The sequence below is a fragment of the Salmo salar genome, chromosome 18 (genome assembly GCF_965601325.2).
Source record: "Salmo salar chromosome 18, fSalSal1, whole genome shotgun sequence".
NCBI lineage: Eukaryota > Metazoa > Chordata > Actinopteri > Salmoniformes > Salmonidae > Salmo > Salmo salar.
In genome coordinates, this window is record NC_138308.1 from 100451200 (window position 1) to 100471717 (window position 20518).

The window sequence follows — 20518 nt, forward strand, 5'->3', positions numbered from 1 at the left end:
GTGAAAGTAAAGTGTGAAACTCCACCGTCCTTTTCCCCCGTTATTTCTGGAAAAGACGTCGTGTTACATTCTGTTCGTTGATAAATTAGCCTTTGGACTGTTTTGGTTTATTTTTCTAAACTCCTAATAGTTTTATTCACCAGTTACAAACCGCTTTACCTTGGAGTCAGACTTGTTTTGTAGTGAAATGAAGACCTTTCCGACCTCGGCGGTCTGGTGTTTAGGGATTCTGTTCATCAGTGTTTCATTGATAACAACAGGTAGGACACAACATTATTCCTTCATTATTTATCCTGTAGGCTATTTTATTATCTGAACATAATATTAACAAGAAAGAAACGGGGCGAATTCAAGTGCAGGAAATGTAGATGTCTTGTCGCCGCTGTGTTGTCTGATCAGACAGGACAGTTTGGGGTGTGGTGGTGCTGTAGGGTGGTGTCCGTGGCAGACAGGACAGTTGGGGTGTGGTGGTGCTGTAGGCAGGGGTGAAAATCAGATATCAACTTTGGAGGGGACAATTACATTAAATTTTCTCAAGAGCAATTCCTGAGGTGGACAGCAAAAGTAGTGCTGTAACACATGGCCTACGTTGCAATATGTTAAATGTATATTGAGGAACCATAATCACTACTACTGTATAATTGATAGGTACAGTAGTTAACTGAAGGGTTGTCCCAACTTGTTCAAATGTTTAAATCATTATAATACTACTACTAATAATAGTTATAGCAGTGTTCCTTATCAGTCCAGTATGTACCAGCAATACCAAGAAAGGCCAGTAGGTGGAAATGGTGCTGTACACTGTATGCAGTTTTCGTAAATTCAATGAACATGGTGTGATCTCGTCTAAAATAATCTCCATTGAGAACCATCACAAAGTTGGTCTCCGTATTGAATTGACCTTTTAATTTTACTTTTTTCTGATACATTTATATAGTCATTAAATATGTGCCACTGGCCTGAGTCTACTACAAAAGCTTTACAAGAACAAAAAGCTAAAAATAAGTTCAGTTCTACTTCAATGAATAACCCAAATAAATCAACCAAAATATCTTTCAGTCAGTGTCTCAACTCTTCAAACAACAGCTATGGACAATTATGTCACACAAAGTATGCAATTTTAAATAAAATAACATGAAATAAATCATTAGTAAGTGTACTGTCATGTACTAAAAACTGAAAACTACTAAACAAAAGAACAAATATCATACTATACACCAGGGGTTCTCAAACAGGGGTCCATGGACCCCTAGGGGTCCCTGGTGTAATTGCAAGGGGTCCGTGGACCCCTAGGGGTCCCTGGTGTAATTGCAAGGGGTCCATGGACCCCTAGGGGTCCCTGGTGTAATTGCAAGGGGTCCATGAACCCCTAGGGGTCCCTGGTGTAATTGCAAGGGGTCCGTGGACCCCTAGGGGTCCCTGGTGTAATTGCCAGGGGTCCATGGACCCCTAGGTATCCCTGGTGTAATTGCCAGGGGTCCGTGGACCCCTAGGGGTCCCTGGTGTAATTGCCAGGGGTCCATGGACCCCTAGGGGTCCCTGGTGTAATTGCAAGGGGTCCATGGACCCCTAGGGGTCCCTGGTGTAATTGCAAGGGGTCCGTGGACCCCTAGGGGTCCCTGGTGTAATTGCAAGGGGTCCATGGACCCCCAGGGGTCCCTGGTGTAATTGCAAGGGGTCCGTGGACCCCCAGGGGTCCCTGGTGTAATTGCAAGGGGTCCGTGGACCCCTAGGGGTCCCTGGTGTAATTGCAAGGGGTCCGTGGACCCCCAGGGGTCCCTGGTGTAATTGCAAGGGGTCCGTGAAATAAAAAAGTGTAATGAACGTATTCAGTACCACAAGGTTTCCAGTAACTTTACATATAATATAGAGGGGGTGGAGGTCCCTGAGGACCGCTCAAAACCTTGCCTGCCTTGCCTCAAAATATGAAAAATATCTGATCAGCACCTCAACTTGGTCAAACAACCCCCACACCTCCACTGGAAGCCTCCTGAGGACCTCTGCTGCCTCTCCACTACTGCTACAGGGGTATTTGTTGTGAAAGAGAGGGATCTGCACTGAAAGAGAATCTATGTTCAGCTCTGGGTACTGATCTAGAGACTCATCCAACTCCCCCGTGAGAAGCGCTCTTTCCAACTTTTGCAGGACGTTTAGACTGTCCTGGTCAAAACGGTCGCCAAACTGAACCTCCACACCATCCAACACTATTCTGCCCTATAGTGATCCACTGCTTTGCCAGCTGTAACGGCTGTCGGTAGAGAGAGTAGACCAAGGCGCAGCGGAGTTAGTGTTCATCATTGAATTTAATAACAGAAAGAACACTATACGAAACAAAACAAGAAAACCGAACAGCCAAACAGTCCCGTCAGGTGCAAAACACTAAACACAAACAATTACCCACAAAACCCCAACGGAAAAACAGGCACTTATGTGTGGCTCCCAATCAGCAACAACACTCTACAGCTGTGCCTGATTGGAAGCCACACGGCCAAAATCAATGAAACAAACCAACATAGAAAAATGCACATAGAACGCCCACCCAATGTAACACCCTGGCCTAACCAAAATAAAGAACAAAAACCCCTCTCTATGGCCAGGGCGTTACAGTACCCCCCCCCCCAAGGTGCGGACTCCGACCGAAAAACCTGACTTTGAAGGGGAGGGTCCGGGTGGGCCTTCATACGGCGGCGGCTCAGGTGCGGGACGTGGCCTCTGCTCCACCCTCGGCGTCGCCCTCTTAGGTGTCGCACCTGGCCGCGCCAAAGGTCTGGTGGGCGACCCTGACTGCGCCTGGCTGGCGGGCGGTGATAGCTGCGCCCGGCTGGCGGGCGACCCTGGTTGCGCCCGGCTGGCTGGCGGTGATAGCTGCGCCCAGCTGGCGGGCGGTGATGGCTGCGCCCGGCTGGCAGGCGGCGATGGCTGCGCCCGGCTGGCGGGCGGCGATGGCTGCGCCCAGCTGGCGGGCGACCCTGGTTGCGCCTGGCTGGCGGGTGTCCCTGGCTGCGCCCGGCTGGCGGGCGTCCCTGGCGGCTCCGGAGGCACTGACCCAGGATTCACCAGGCTGAGGAGACATGTAAGAGGCCTGGCCCTAGGCGCAGGCACAGGACTCACCGGGCTGGCGGGCGGCTCTGACTGCTCCGGACAGGCGGGCGGCTCTGGCGGCTTCGGACAGGCGGGCGGCTCTGGCGGCTCCGGACAGGCGGGCGGCTCTGGCGGCTCCGGACAGGCGGGCGGCTCTGGCGGCTCCGGACAGGCGGGCGGCTCTGGCGGCTCCGGACAGGCGGGCGGCTCTGGCGGATCCGGACAGTCCCGCCTGTCCGGAGCTGCCAGAGACGCCCGCCTGTCATTATACAGCAGTAGACTACAGTAGACTACCACCCTCAGGTTATTATACAGCAGTAGACTACCACCCTCAGGTCATTATACAGCAGTAGACTACCACTACCACCCTCAGGTCATTATACAGCAGTAGACTACCACTACCACCCTCAGGTCATTATACAGCAGTAGACTACCACTACCACCCTCAGGTCATTATACAGCAGTAGACTACCACTACCACCCTCAGGTCATTATACAGCAGTAGACTACCACACTCAGGTCATTATACAGTAGTAGACTACCACCCTCAGGTCATTACACAGCAGTAGACTACCACCCTCAGGTCATTATACAGCAGTAGACTACCACTACCACCCTCAGGTCATTATACAGCAGTAGACTACCACTACCACCCTCAGGTCATTCTACAGCAGTAGACTACCACTACCACCCTCAGGTCATTATACAGCAGTAGACTACCACTACCACCCTCAGGTCATTATAAGGCAGTAGACTACCACTACCACCCTCAGGTCATTCTACAGCAGTAGACTACCACCCTCAGGTCATTATACAGCAGTAGACTACCACTACCACCCTCAGGTCATTATAAGGCAGTAGACTACCACTACCACCCTCAGGTTATTATACAGTAGTAGACTACCACTACCACCCTCAGGTTATTATACAGCAGTAGACTACCACTACCCCCCTCAGGTCATTATACAGCAGTAGACTACCACTACCACCCTCAGGTTATTATACAGCAGTAGACTACCACCCTCAGGTCATTATACAGCAGTAGACTACCACTACCACCCTCAGGTCATTATACAGCAGTAGACTACCACCCTCAGGTCATTATACAGCAGTAGACTACCACCCTCAGGTCATTATACAGTAGTAGACTACCACCCTCAGGTCATTATACAGCAGTAGACTACCACTACCACCCTCAGGTCATTATACAGCAGTAGACTACCACTACCACCCTCAGGTCATTATACAGCAGTAGACTACCACCCTCAGGTCATTATACAGCAGTAGACTACCACCCTCAGGTCATTATACATGGGCACCCCTACAATTAACATGTGTTAATTGTAGGGGTGCCCATGGAGCTGGGGATCAGAAATGTCCCGTGAGAGAGAGGCAGGTTGAGGTTTACAGGGTCATAGTAGCGCAGAAGTTGTCATATGCTGAGGCAGTGAAGAAAGTAGAGGAAGATGGGTTAAGGGGAGGAGTGGTGAGAGTAGTGGAGATATACCAGTACAGAGGGATAGGGCAAAATATGAAATATGTTTCAGTAAGATTGGATTTTTAGCATTTATAGCAATGGTTATGAACTGTACAGCAGGGATGGATCTGAAGTCTCAGGAAATAGAGGTTGTGGTGGCAGCTGCAGAGAGGTATTTGGGTGTGTGGGAGACTTGACAATAGAAAGAGTAACAGGGTGTGTTAAGTGGTGTTGTCCCATCCTTTCAGGGTGATGGCAGGAATGGTAGGAATAAATACCTTTAATTAGTGGAGTAGGGGGGTGTTCATTTTATTCTATTTAATTTTGAAATTAGTGAGTATAGTGTTAGATGGTAGGGTATTTATTCAGTACATTTGTTTCTTTTTCAAGTAAAGTATAAGGGAGTTGTACTCCAGGCTAGTAGGTGGCGGTAATGCAACAAATTGGATGCCAACCGGCGTTAAACCTCAGAAGAAGAAGATTGTTTGGAACGTCATTAGACGGAAAAGGAAGAACGTCATTAGACGGAAGAGGAAGGAAAGTGTGTTTGAAACTAAAATCGCTAGTAACAACCAGCATCAAACGTAACATTGCTTGTCAAATGGATATCATTTCTCGTTATGGTTTGTAGTTATGCTGGCTTTGCTTCTGCTGTCTTTCTACAACATCCGAAGGTGGGTTGCTCACACCATCGCTTAGCTAGCTTCAGAAAGCTCAGCTACCTAGCTAGCTAAGTTAGCTAGTAAACACAATGTAAGCTGGCTAGCAAAGATACATCCTGAAGTGATATAACGTTGTTAGCAATACGATGTGAAGTTATATGGTGTTATTCTCAACTTGCTATCATCTTAGATCATCCAGATGCAGGTTTATGTAGCTAACGTTAACTAGTTAACTGACTTGTCTAGTTAAATAAACAAATAAACAATAAATGACAATTTCCAGTGACACAGTAGCTCTGCAGACCCTGTTCTACTACAGTAGCCAGCTAGCTCTGCAGACCCTGTTCTACTTCAGTAGCCAGCTAGCTCTGCAGACCCTGTTCTACTACAGTAGCCAGCTAGCTCTGCAGACCCTGTTCTACTTCAGTAGCCAGCTAGCTCTGCAGACCCTGTTCTACTTCAGTAGCCAGCTAGCTCTGCACACCCTGTTGTACTTCAGTAGCCAGCTAGCTCTGCAGACCCTGTTCTACTTCAGTAGCCAGCTAGCTCTGCAGACCCTGTTCTACTTCAGTAGCCAGCTAGCTCTGCAGACCCTGTTCTACTTCAGTAGCCAGCTAGCTCTGCAGACCCTGTTCTACTTCAGTAGCCAGCTAGCTCTGCAGACCCTGTTCTACTTCAGTAGCCAGCTAGCTCTGCAGACCCTGTTCTACTTCAGTAGCCAGCTAGCTCTGCAGACCCGCCGTGCCGCTGCTCGTGACCCGCGCTTCAGTAGCCAGCTAGCTCTGCAGACCCTGTTCTACTTCACGTCAGCGGCAGTATCAAGTGTATGAGTGTGTCCTCATTGCACATCTGTTATTTGATATCGCACCTCAAATGATGAGCTAGTGGACTGAGACCAGATGGGGGGGTGTAATGGGTGGTGACATGACAGTGTGTTATCAGAGGACTGAGACCAGATGGGGGGTGAAATAGGTGGTGACATGACAGTGTGTTATCAGAGGACTGAGACCAGATGGGGGGTGTAATAGGTGGTGACATGACAGTGTGTTATCAGAGGACTGAGACCAGATGGGGGGTGAAATAGGTGGTGACATGACAGTGTGTTATCAGAGGACTGAGACCAGATGGGGGGTGTAATAGGTGGTGACATGACAGTGTGTTATCAGAGGACTGAGACCAGATGGGGGGTGTAATAGGTGGTGACATGACAGTGTGTTATCAGAGGACTGAGACCAGATGGGGGGTGTAATAGGTGGTGACATGACAGTGTGTTATCAGAGGACTGAGACCAGATGGGGGGTGAAATAGGTGGTGACATGACAGTGTGTTATCAGAGGACTGAGACCAGATGGGGGGTGTAATAGGTGGTGACATGACAGTGTGTTATCAGAGGACTGAGACCAGATGGGGGGGTGAAATAGGTGGTGACATGAGGGTGGGTATAATTTGTGTGTTATAAGTTTTTCATTCAGAATGAGATAACGGGTAGGGAGTGAACAATGTAATAACGTTTTTCAACCACCACGTTTATTCTGAAAAATGTCTCTCTTCGTTCTGGTAGCCTCCAACATTCCTCGTTCGTTGGTTTAGTTATTATTTCCGGTGTTCCTGCATTCGCCAGGTGAACTCTGTTGCGCCTCAATTAGGGAATCGCTATGGTTGAAATGTAACTAATGACTGCCAGCCCCAGTATTTTATTAGCTAGGTGGCTTGGACACAATTGTTACCGATGATACTGTATACACCAGCCTACTATTATTACAGAAACATACATTGTATTTTGCCAAGTTCTCTCTGTGTTAATCCTGTTTCCCAAATATATCAGCTAACTTGTGTCCGTGTCGATGTTGTTTAGTTCAAGGTGCCTAGTTAAATAAAGATGAAATAAATTAGAACATATAAAATATATGCTTTGACCTATTCCAGGTAACCTAAAGATGCTTGATTCACTACAGCTGCTTTTGAAGAACTTTCCAGTCGTTTTTGCTTTACATTCTGACTTTTGAACGTCTGTTTATTGGACATATATATTAGTGTCTAATAAAACAGAGCAACGTATGTAAAGCATCCCATCTGTTTTAAGGTTATAGTTTGTGTGATGTAGTTCCTCTTGATGTCCACTAGGTGTCAGCACAGTTTCAATAATGTCACACCAGGTTACTACATGTTTTCATGTTGTGAATACTCCATGTGTAGACCTTACAGTGAAATGCTGACTTACAAGCCCTTAACCAACAATTTCGTTTTAAGAAAAATATGTGCTAAGTAAAAAATAAGAAAAAAAAGTAACAAATACTTAAAGAGCAGCAGTAAAATCAAAATAGCGAGGCTCTATACATGGGGTACCGGTTAGTCGAGGTAATTGAGGTGTTCCTTTCAAGTCCAGTGGTGTAAATTACTTAACAAAAATGTATTTAAACTACTCCACTACATTCCGTTTATATATCTGGTTATTTTGTATCTGTACTTTTACTCTTTATGTTTCTTTACAACTTTAAATTTTACTTCACTACATTTCTAAATAAAATAATGTATTTTTTACTGCATACAGTTTCCCTGGCACACAAAAGTACTTGTTTCATTTCGAATGCTAAGCCGGACAGGAAAATGGTCCAATTCCCACACTGATCCAGACAACATCCCTGGTCATCCCTACTGCCTCTGATCTGGAGGACTCACTAAACAGAGAACATCCCTGGTCATCCCTACTGCCTCTGATCTGGAGGACTCACTAAACAGAGAACATCCCTGGTCATCCCTACTGCCTCTGATCTGGAGGACTCACTAAACAGAGAACATCCCTGGTCATCCCTACTGCCTCTGATCTGGAGGACTCACTAAACAGAGAACATCCCTGGTCATCCCTACTGCCTCTGATCTGGAGGACTCACTAAACAGAGAACATCCCTGGTCATCCCTACTGCCTCTGATCTGGAGGACTCACTAAACAGAGAACATCCCTGGTCATCCCTACTGCCTCTGATCTGGAGGACTCACTAAACAGAGAACATCCCTGGTCATCCCTACTGCCTCTGATCTGGAGGACTCACTAAACAGAGAACATCCCTGGTCATCCCTACTGCCTCTGATCTGGAGGACTCACTAAACAGAGAACATCCCTGGTCATCCCTACTGCCTCTGATCTGGAGGACTCACTAAACAGAGAACATCCCTGGTCATCCCTACTGCCTCTGATCTGGAGGACTCACTAAACAGAGAACATCCCTGGTCATCCCTACTGCCTCTGATCTGGAGGACTCACTAAACAGAGAACATCCCTGGTCATCCCTACTGCCTCTGATCTGGAGGACTCACTAAACAGAGAACATCCCTGGTCATCCCTACTGCCTCTGATCTGGAGGACTCACTAAACAGAGAACATCCCTGGTCATCCCTACTGCCTCTGATCTGGAGGACTCACTAAACACATGCTTCATTTGTAAATGATGTCTGATTGTTGGAGTGTTCCCCTGGTTATTTCTTAAATAAAATAACAAGAGAATCGTGCTGTCTGGTTTGCTTAATATATGGAAGGTCAAATCATTTATACTTTTACCACTGATACTGAAGTATATTTTAGCAATGACGTTTACTTAGTATTTTACTGGGTGACTTTCACTTTTACTTGAGTCATTTTCTATTAACATCATCTTATTATTGTACCTTTTTCCCTTCATTTGCCTACTACTGTCTATAAGCTGTCATAACATGTGGGTTTTTTCATGGGGACCAGGTATCGGAACGCCTTTGAAGGGTCTACAAAGCCCCCAGGTAAAAGTTGGCTTTTGCAGACAAGGATTGTATTGTTACTCCACGACATAATATGTTATCACAACTCTATTAAAAGGACATTCTACACAAGGTGTCACTTCATTCCTTCTATTTGATGGGAACTCCTGGTTAGGAATGGGGAACGAGTGCTCTCTCTCTGGGGAAAAAACATGTTTATACCTATGCAGTACCTTTAGCAATAATAATAATAAACCTCTACTTTAGTAAAGAAAACAATTATGACAGGTGTGTTGTAATAAAAATGAGTGGTGTCCACTGACTAAATGCAGTCTTTCTGGAAAACCCAGATATTCACAAAGTGTTTGATGAATGACACGTTGCTTCTTCATGCAAAATAGATTTGACCTTTAAAATTCAATTAAGCTGCTTTATTTTCAGGGTTTAGTGAAGGTGGGTCATTTTTTACCCTTGGGACAATGGGAGTAAACAGACTGCTAAGACTACACAAGGGTTAAGTCAAGTATTTACAAGGTGTCTAGTCATTTCTGGTGGTTAATGTCTAATTGACCACACATTGGTGCAAGTTGAAGTGTTGTCAGTGCTACACAGGTGTCTGTAGTCTAGGTGCTCGTTATAAGTGCTTGAAATCATAGATTGCCGTGTTCCAGAGCATCAAGACTGTGATCGAAGGGTGAATTGTGACTGAATTACTGAGCTACAAATAATATGAAGTAGTTATTTATAAGTCAAGGTTACTCTACATCACTCTCGACTCGCCTTAAAAGTCATCTGCAATGTGGAACGTCCAACAATTCATTGACACAGTTGTGACTGGTAAGGTTTATTTGTTATAGCATCACATTTTACACTAAACATGCCAAAATTCATATAAAGATCATTTTAACATACACATGCCATTGTCATGTCTCATTGTTCCTCCTCCAGACTCCTTCATAGCCGTCGGCCAGCTCTTTCACATCCACCATCTAATTGAACTGAAAGGACGTGACCCTCCAATCTAAAATGTGACTTATCTTCACATTTCAAAACTAGTGTAATGAAAACATTTCACCAAATTATATTTCAGTGTCATGTCCCTTAATAAATTACATTTATTGAATTTGAAAATTCTGTGGTAAAGGAGGTTATTGGGGGGCCTTGAGGCACAAGAGGAATTGAAATAGCATTATAGCATTATAGCAATCCTAAGTCCATTCCTGTGTTTGAATTGATATTAGATGACCCACTGTTGACAAAGTGTTTGAAGAAGGGTTGTTGCAGTCAGTCAGTCATCCATGCTATATGAAACGATAGGGGGTGACCACCGTAGGGGTCATCCATGCTATATGAAACGATAGGGCGGTGACCACCGTAGGGGTCATCCATGCTATATGAAACGATAGGGCGGTGACCACCGTAGGGGTCATCCATGCTATATGAAACGATAGGGCGGTGACCACCGTAGGGGTCATCCATGCTATATGAAACGATAGGGCGGTGACCACCGTAGGGGTCATCCATGCTATATGAAACGATAGGGCGGTGACCACCGTAGGGGTCATCCATGCTATATGAAACGATAGGGCGGTGACCACCGTAGGGGTCATCCATGCTATATGAAACGATAGGGCGGTGACCACCGCAGGGGTCATCCATGCTATATGAAACGATAGGGCGGTGACCACCGTAGGGGTCATCCATGCTATATGAAACGATAGGGCGGTGACCACCGTAGGGGTCATCCATGCTATATGAAACGATAGGGCGGTGACCACCGTAGGGGTCATCCATGCTATATGAAACGATAGGGCGGTGACCACCGTAGGGGTCATCCATGCTATATGAAACGATAGGGCGGTGACCACCGTAGGGGTCATCCATGCTCTATGAAACGATAGGGCGGTGACCACCGTAGGGGTCATCCATGCTATATGAAACGATAGGGCGGTGACCACCGTAGGGGTCATCCATGCTATATGAAACGATAGGGCGGTGACCACCGTAGGGGTCATCCATGCTATATGAAACGATAGGGCGGTGACCACCGTAGGGGTCATCCATGCTATATGAAACGATAGGGCGGTGACCACCGTAGGGGTCATCCATGCTATATGAAACGATAGGGTGGTGACCACCGTAGGGGTCATCCATGCTATATGAAATGATAGGGTGGTGACCACCGTAGGGGTCATCCATGCTCTATGAAACGATAGGGTGGTGACCACCGTAGGGGTCATCCATGCTATATGAAACGATAGGGTGGTGACCACCGTAGGGGTCATCCATGCTATATGAAACGATAGGGCGGTGACCACCGTAGGGGTCATCCATGCTATATGAAACGATAGGGTGGTGACCACCGTAGGGGTCATCAGGGATTTAGAATGATCACATGGTCAACGGTCTAATTCCTGATCTTTAGGCCCAGAATGGCACTAGTAACACATGCAGGTGAAATACCCTGTAATTGACCAGAATGACTGATTGCGTTATCAGACAGACATGCATGCATGCATTACCCTAATAATTTTTTGAAATATACAGAAATGTTGAAAGTGTGTTTTCTGCAGCACCAGTTAGGACCGTTCTCCTATGATGTAGTCGACCCTATCAGAAAACATTTACTAACTTTTTGCTTTTCTACAAAAAAACATGCCATTTCTCCATTTTGGTGAAAAGTGGGCCATTAGCTAAACCACAACCTTCCTGTCCAAAGACCTTCATGAACTACTGAAACTATATCTGACAGTTTGGGGAGGAATTCATTCTAACGGGTGAAAATGAACCAGGTCTTTTCTGTGTATGTGCCGGTCTTTAAGCATAAATGTAAATATATAAAATATACTAATAATGCATCCAGACTCTGGTTATTGGTGATACTTCCCATTCTGCACAATTGTGACCTTTGTAATATTTGTAGCACAACTAAATATGATATAGGTTTTCTGCAAAAATGAGTAGAAACCACATAACGGTCTTCAAATGGAAATATGCAGTTAAATGGAAAGGTTTTTCCCCAGCACTTGTCCCATGTTGGCTGGCCCACTATGCAGTTAAATGGAAAGGTTTTTCCCCAGCACTTGTCCCATGTTGGCTGGCCCACTATGCAGTTAAATGGAAAGGTTTTTCCCCAGCACTTGTCCCATGTTGGCTGGCCCACTATGCAGTTAAATGGAAAGGTTTTTCCCCAGCACTTGTCTCATGTTGGCTGGCCCACTATGCAGTTAAATGGAAAGGTTCTACAGATGTAGACGTGAATTGGGATGAGGGGAAATGACCACCAATGACAACTGAAATAGCAAACATTATCTGTATATCGCTATATTTGTTCTTGTAGACGTACTTTGAATATGTTTAATATGTGGGTGAAGCATTTCATTTTGTAGCCTTTCTTAATTTGTCGTTTTGTGTCCAAAGAAGGGCCAGATGTATACAGAATGGTGTCGTCTGCGTAGAGGTGGATCAGAGACTCACCAGCAGCAAGAGCGACATCATTGATGTATACAGACAAAAGAGTTGGCCCAAGAATTGAACCCTGTGGCACCCCCATGTAAGCAGAAACATGCAGTAGATTGTACCAGAAATGAAACTGCACAAAACCTGCACTGTTAGTCTGTACGTAGTAGTTGACTCTTCCCAATTTCTCTCATGTAAGTTCCCCTGTCTTTTTTACTCAGATTCTTAATGCACAGAGAGTGGTTCACTAGATTATAATGCACCTTCTCCTTGTATTTAGGAGAGATGTCTTTATCATCAACTATTACAGTACTGTTGACCTTCCATCTAAATCCTTTAAGATCCTCAGGTGGTTCTGGTACAGCCAGACACACTGAACCTCCCTTCAACCCATACTGGTCCTTTGGAGGGACTTCAGCCCAGGTTCCTAAAGAGAGGAAGAGGTTGCACCTGTTTTTTCAGCCAGGGATAAAACATCAAAAACAAACCAGGATAAAACATGAAACTGTGTTCATTTAAAATGTACTTTTTAAATTATTGACCCTTTTTCTTCAGTCCTCAATGTTTAATTCCTTTGGAAAATACAGTTCCACCATGTAGTAAATCTGTCCTTATAAAACCACTTGACACCTTTCCAACTATCTTTAGAGATGCATTGTAGAGGTGTTGTATAATTTCAAACAGTATTTTTTTTTAACTGCTCAGGAGCCAAAACAGGTCCCTGAATTTGTATATTTTTTATTTGTACCATACAGTATGTTACAAATCCAATTCATACAATATGAGGAGGGCTACAGGAAGCTTTTAGGGTTAGTCTAATTCTGTTTCCCCAGTTGACCTCTAACCTTTAAACCCCCTGTCTGTGCATATATAATCTTGAGATTTTTTAACCTTTATTTAACTAGGCAAGTCAGTTAAGAACAAATTCTTATTTTCAATGACAGCCTAGGAACAGTGGGTTAATTGCCTTGTTCAGCAGCAGAATGACAGGTTTTTACCTTGTCAGCTCAGGGATTCAATCTTGCAACCTTTTGGTTTCAAGTCCAACGCTCAAACCACTAGGCTACCTGCCAGAGGTGTGGACTCTAGTCACATGACTTGGACTTGAGTCAGACTCGAGTCACAATAATGATGACTTGCAACTCGACTTTGACTTTAACACCAATGACTCGTGACTTGACTTGGACTTGAGCCTTATGACTCGACCTGACTTGATACCCTCCCCGAAGCCCAGATATTATAAATGATGCTATTAAAAAGAGGTCAGAGCATCAACTCTTCATTTAACGGATTACAGTTTGAATCGGACAGCAGCCAATCAAATTGTGCGTGGCAGTGCAGAGGAACGTCGACGGGTGAATTCAGAAGGAGCCCTTGGAAAGATGACACACAAAATTATTATTTTCAGATATAAAGATGACGCTGTGCCAATAAAAAACGGATTGCAACTTGCAAAACATGCAGGAAGAAAATTACAGACGGAGGCGCAACAATTTCCAACTTTGTTCGACATTTGAAGCTGCACAAAGAACGGTAAGTCATGGCTAATATAGCCGACAGCTGTCCATCGTTTCTTTTTGCTTGTGATGCCTGGAGCCTGTATTGTTATGCGAGCTCCTTACTGCTTGCCTAGATTAGATTTACAGTTTGACTCGACACCACGCTGTTTGGAGCTGGAAAAGATCAAATGAGCACATTTGTGGCAGAGTGCCTCCTAGAATGGTTGTGTACTCTTCCTAACCTGCTGATTACGGCGAGTGCTTGAACCTCTGTGTTTATGCTTCACACAAATCCCACCATCCCTCTCTCTGCTGTCCTCCGCAGTTTTGAGCTTTTCTCCATTGATAATGAATGAAGAACGGCGGCTTATTTCATCTGAGGCACCGCATTCAGATACAGTTCTCCAGATAGAAATGCAACATATAGATCTGTACACGATTCTCTATTCTACACGGCAAAGGCTGTTGTAGGTGATGTATTTCTATGTGAGTTGCCATGTTGGATGGCCAGCAGATACTCTGCTGCTTAATTCATCTACAGGAGAGCAACCACCCCACACGACCCGACCCAGCCTACCACGCCTCTCCCGCTGTCACAGAGAGAGAGAGGGGGTCTTTCTCATGACTACCCATGTATTTCCATGGAAATATAACAGTTATGTGGAAAGTAATAAATATATAGATATTTTTAAAAGCATTCATGATTTGCGTAAATGTAATATACTAGCTGTTACCCTTGTTAAAAATATGAAATGGTATTACATTTGGTGCAGTGGCGGTTCTAGACCATTTCAACTGGGGGGGCCAAGCTGGGGCCAGTTGTACTGTTAGAGGGGCCAGTTACATTAGACGTTATTGTTGTCATATCGTTTTCTTCACTGCATTGCAGGCATTAGCAGGCAAAAGACCATGTTCATAATCATTAGTGTTCCGCGTTGCCACTGTCTAATAACGGATGTAAAAAAAGAAGGATAGCAAAAATTAGTTATGTAAAAATAATTTCATACTCCACATTTAGGGGGGCCACAAGGGGGTCCAAAATTGTTGTCACAGGGGCACTGCCCCCCCCCCCCCCCCCCAGAACCACCCCTGATTTGGTGAAGAGCACATTATGACTTGTTTAGGACTCGAAACTCAAAGGACTTGAGACTTGCCTGTATTGACTTGGGCCTTGACTTGGGACTTGAGTGCTTAGACTTGAGACTTACTTGTGACTTGTAAAACAATGACTTGGTCCCACCTCTGCTACCTGCCGCCCCAAAGATCCAGGTCAATCCCTTAAAAACTAAATATGATATAGGTTTTCTGCAAAAATGAGTAGAAACTACATAATATTCATTTTAGAAGTGTGAGAGATACAGTCTGGCATTGTTCCCTGGTCTCTGTCAAAGTCAAGATGACCACATCACCAACAAACTGTCATGGTCCAAACACACCAAGACAGTTGTGAAGAGGGCCCGACAACACCTTTTGCCCCTCAGGAGACTGAAAAGACTTGGCATGGGTCCCCAGATCCTCAGAAAGTTATACAGCTGCACCATCGAGAGCATTCTGACCGGTTGCATCACGGCCTGGTATGGCAACTGCTCGGCATCCGACCGTAAGGTGTTACTGCTGAGTACTGCCCAGTACATCACTGGGGCCAAGCTTCCTACCATCCAGGACCTATATACTAGGCGGTGTGAGAGGAAAGGCCCAAAAAATTGTGAGACTCCAGTCACCCAAGTCAAAGACTGTTGTATCTGCTACCGCATGGCAAGCGGTACCGTAGCGCCAAGTCTAGGTCCACCTACATGTACAAATGACCTCGACTAACCTGTACCCCGTACATTGACTCGGTATGGGTAGCCCCTGTATATATGACTCAGGACACAGTGTATCATGGTGCTTTAAGATGTATTACAAATGCTAGATCACTCCCCCATCACTGTGATCTGCATGCTATGGTGCAATGGACCTCTCCCTCCACCAGGAGGCTAAATCACTGGTACACTTTTGTGTCCAAAGTATTGATGGGACAACTCCCTTTGTATCTCTGTTCCTTACTGACCAGATCAGTCACTCAATATAGTCTTTGTTCATAGTCGCTGCTGTCCTTGTATGTTCCTAAGGCTAGAACTGAGATGGGGAAACAATCTTTTTCCCATAATGCCCCTTCGTGCTGGAACATGCTTCAAAATATTGTAAAGTTAGGGGAGTTAGTGTCCTTGCCTGTTTTTAAGACTCTGATCGACAACACTGTTTGATAACTGCAGTTGTTTCAAATCTTCAATTGTAACCTGTGACAATTTGTATATTGTGTTTATTTTGTATTTTTCTGTAATATTTTATGGACCCGCTGCTATTCCCTGTTTTACCTTCTTGCCAGGTCGCGCTCGCAAAATAGTTTTTCAACCTCATTGGGTTTTACCTGGTTAAATAAAGGTTAAATTAAAAAGAAATATATAGCCTCGTTATTGCTCATTTATTGTTTTACTTTTTATTTTTTACTTTAGTGTATTTAGTAAATATTTTCTATTGTTTTAATTGTATTGTTTGTTAAGGGCTTGTCAGTAAGTATTTCACGGTAAGGTCTACTACACCTGTTGTATTTGGCACATGTGACAAATACAATTTTGTTTTATCTGATAGGAAAAATGCATTGGCTCACGTACCTAGAAAGGGTTAATCGGATATCTTCATTTCATGCTATATAAACCCTGATTTAGCCCATTATAAACTATATAAATTACTCCTATAAATGTCATATTCCCAGAAAATAGTTTTTTTTACCATAATATATGCCATGTAGCAGATGCTTTTATACAAAGTGACTTAAAGTCATGTGCTCATACATTTTTAGGAATGGGTGGTCCCAGGAATCAAACCCGCTACCCTGGCGTGACAAGCGTCATGTTTTACCAACTGAGCTACAAAAGACCATGTCCCAAGCATCTCCTGACCTTCTCCTGACTGGACTGTTCCACAACATAGTCTTCAGGGTTATTAGTTCTGGTGATACAGAAATAGAGGAAATCAAGTCCAAGTTGAAGAGAAGCAATAAAACAAATGTTGTAGTTAAACACAACCAGCAACACCTCTCTCTCACCATGTCACCTTGAGGTTGTAGTTAAACACAACCAGCAACACCTCTCTCTCACCATGTCACCTTGAGGTTGTAGTTAAACACAACTAGCAACACCTCTCTCTCACCATGTCACCTTGAGGTTGTAGTTAAACACAACCAGCAACACCTCTCTCTCACCATGTCACCTTGAGGTTGTAGTTAAACACAACTAGCAACACCTCTCTCTCACCATGTCACCTTGAGGTTGTAGTTAAACACAACTAGCAACACCTCTCTCTCACCATGTCACCTTGAGGTTGTAGTTAAACACAACCAGCAACACCTCTCTCTCACCATGTCACCTTGAGGTTGTAGTTAAACACAACTAGCAACACCTCTCTCTCACCATGTCACCTTGAGGTTGTAGTTAAACACAACCAGCAACACCTCTCTCCCACCATGTCACCTTGAGGTTGTAGTTAAACACAACCAGCAACACCTCTCTCCCACCATGTCACCTTGAGGTTGTAGTTAAACACAACCAGCAACACCTCTCTCTCACCATGTCACCTTGAGGTTGTAGTTAAACACAACCAGCAACACCTCTCTCTCACCATGTCACCTTGAGGTTGTAGTTAAACACAACTAGCAACACCTCTCTCTCACCATGTCACCTTGAGGTTGAAAGCTGTTAAATGGATTATAACATACTTACTTTTCCCTCTCATCTCATCTCCTCCCTTGGCAATGGTGGATAACATCTATCATCACCACCATAATTACCAGATCCATTGCACACAAAGCCCATTTTCTGGTGGTGGTGATAAAAAACAAGGAAATAACTCCTTTCCGTGGTGTTTAGAGCCCCCACTGACATCACCACAGGCCAGTTAGTTAGGATATTGTTGATGACAGGTTGACCAAACAAAGAGACTCACATTCATTCATACAACTGAGAGTAACTACTCCATGCTTCACGGTGGGAACCACCGACCAACACTTTTTGGGTTACTACATGGTTCCTTATGAGTTATTTCAGAGTTTCTTCACTGCTATTCTACAATGTAGAAATAATACAAATAAAGAAAAACCCTTGAATGAGTAGGTATCCAAACTTTTGACGGTTACTATATATACACATATACAGTATATATACAGTGGGGGAAAAAAGTTTTTGATCCCCTGCATTAAAATGCAAATCATTTTCTAACATTTTTTACATGTGTTTTTCTGGATATTTTTGTTGTTATTCTGTCTCTCACTGTTCAAATAAACCTACCATTAAAATTATAGACTGATCCTGTCACGTCCTGGCCAGTATATAAGGTTAATTGTTTTGTAGTTTGGTCAGGGCGTGGCAGGGGGTATTTGTTTTCTGTGGTTCGGGGTGGTGTGTTTTGTGTAAAGGGTGTTTGATTTAATAATTCCGGGTTTTGGTTTATGTTTAGTATTCTATGGTTAGTCTAGGTTGTGTGTTTCTATGTTTGGTTGATTGGGGTTGGGACTCTCAGTTGAAGGCAGGTGTTGTCTATCTGCCTTTGATTGAGAGTTCCATATATTAGGGTGTGTTTGTATGTGTGATTTGTGGGTGATTATTCTGTGTATAGCCTTGTGCCTTACCAGACTGTTTTTGTTGATCGTTCGTGTTTTTGTTATTTTATATGTTCGTTTTGAAAGGTAATTAAATATCAAGATGAGCATTCACGTACCTGCTGCGTTTTGGTCCTCATTCACCGACAACAACTGCGACAGAATCACCCACCACCAAAGGACCAAGCAGCAGAGGAAGGAGCAGACGGAGTTCGAGTTGGACTGGCGGGAGAAGTGGACTTGGGAGGAAGTTCTGGACGGGGCCGGACCCTGGCATCAGGCTGGGGATTATCGACGCCCGCAGTGGGAAATTGAGGCAGCCAAGGCAGAGAGGCGGTGGTACGAGGCAAAGTACGCGCTGAAGGAGAAGCACGAGAGGCACCCCCAAGAAAATTTTGGGGGGGGGCACACGGGTAGTTTGGCTAGGCGTAAGAAGAGCCGGAAGCCAGCTACTCGTGGTTATATGGAGGAGCGTATGGGGTGGAGAGCGCTATGTTTCGCTGAGGAGCGCACTATCTCACCCATACGCACGCACAGTCCGGTGCGCGTTATTCCAGCCCCTCGCAGGTGCCGTGCTAGAGCGGGCATCCAGCCTGGTAGGAGGATGCCTGCGCAGCGCATCTGGTCGCCGGTACGCCTCCGAGGACCAGGCTACCCAACTCCCGCTCTACGCACGGCTACCATCAGGCCCCTGCACAGCCCAGTCTGCCCTGTACGAGCACCCCGCTCGTACAGGGCTACTAGTTCCATCCAGCCAAGGCGGGTTGTGCAGGAGGTAAGATCTAGACCGGCTGTGCGCCTCCATAGCCCTGGGTTTCCAGCTCCTGTCTCTCGTGCGGACCCGGAAGTGCGTCAACCCAGTCCGACTCGTCCTGTTCCCGCTCCCCGCACTAGCCTGGAGGTGCGTGTACATAATCTGGTAATCCCAGTACCAGCACCACGCACCAGGCTACAAGTGCGTCAACCCTGCCTCGCCAGTCAACAGTCTTCATCAGAGCTGCCCGCCAGTCAACAGTCATCATCAGAGCTGCCCGCCAGTCAACAGTCATCATCAGAGCTGCCCGCCAGTCAACAGTCATCGTCAGAGCTGCCCGCCAGTCAACAGTCATCGTCAGAGCTGCCCGCCAGTCAACAGTCATCGTCAGAGCTGCCCGCCAGTCAACAGTCATCGTCAGAGCTGCCCGCCAGTCAACAGTCATCGTCAGAGCTGCCCGCCAGTCAACAGTCATCGTCAGAGCTGCCCGCCAGTCAACAGTCATCGTCAGAGCTGCCCGCCAGTCAACAGTCATCGTCAGAGCTGCCCGCCAGTCAACAGTCGTCAGAGCTGCCCGCCAGTCAACAGTCGGAGAGGTCAGACTGCGCTGAACTGCCGGAGTGGCCAGACTGCGCTGAACTGCCGGAGTGGCCAGACTGCGCTGAACTGCCGGAGTGGCCAGACTGCGCTGAACTGCCGGAGTGGCCAGACTGCGCTGAACTGCCGGAGTGGCCAGACTGCGCTGAACTGCCGGAGTGGCCAGACTGCGCTGAACTGCCGGAGTGGCCAGACTGCGCTGAACTGCCGGAGTGGCCAGACTGCGCTGAACTGCCGGAGTGGCCAGACTGCGCTGAACTGCCGGAGTGGCCAGACTGCGCTGAACTGCCGGAGTGGCCAGACTGCGCTGAACTGCCGGAGTGGCCAGACTGCGCTGAACTGCCGGAGTGGCCAGACTGCCCTGAACTGCCGGAGTGGCCAGACTGCCCTGAACTGCCGGAGTGGCCAGACTGCCCTGAACTGCCGGAGTGGCCAGACTGCCCTGAACTGCCGGAGTGGCCAGACTGCCCTGAACTGCCGGAGTGGCCAGACTGCCCTGAACTGCCGGAGTGGCCAGACTGCCCTGAACTGCCGGAGTGGCCAGACTGCCCTGAACTGCCGGAGTGGCCAGACTGCCCTGAACTGCCGGAGTGGCCAGACTGCCCTGAACTGCCGGAGTGGCCA

General features: G+C 46.0%; 1 protein-coding gene across 1 annotated transcript in view; it reads left to right on the forward strand.

Moving 5' to 3' along the window:
* The window catches only part of LOC145861820 (butyrophilin subfamily 1 member A1), a 315627-nt gene continuing 295109 nt past the window's right edge, over positions 1–20518 (forward strand). The window contains exon 1 of the mRNA XM_082965428.1: positions 1–260. Coding sequence (XP_082821554.1) covers positions 188–260 — 73 coding nt within the window. The 5' untranslated portion in view covers positions 1–187. The remainder of the gene's footprint in view (positions 261–20518) is intronic.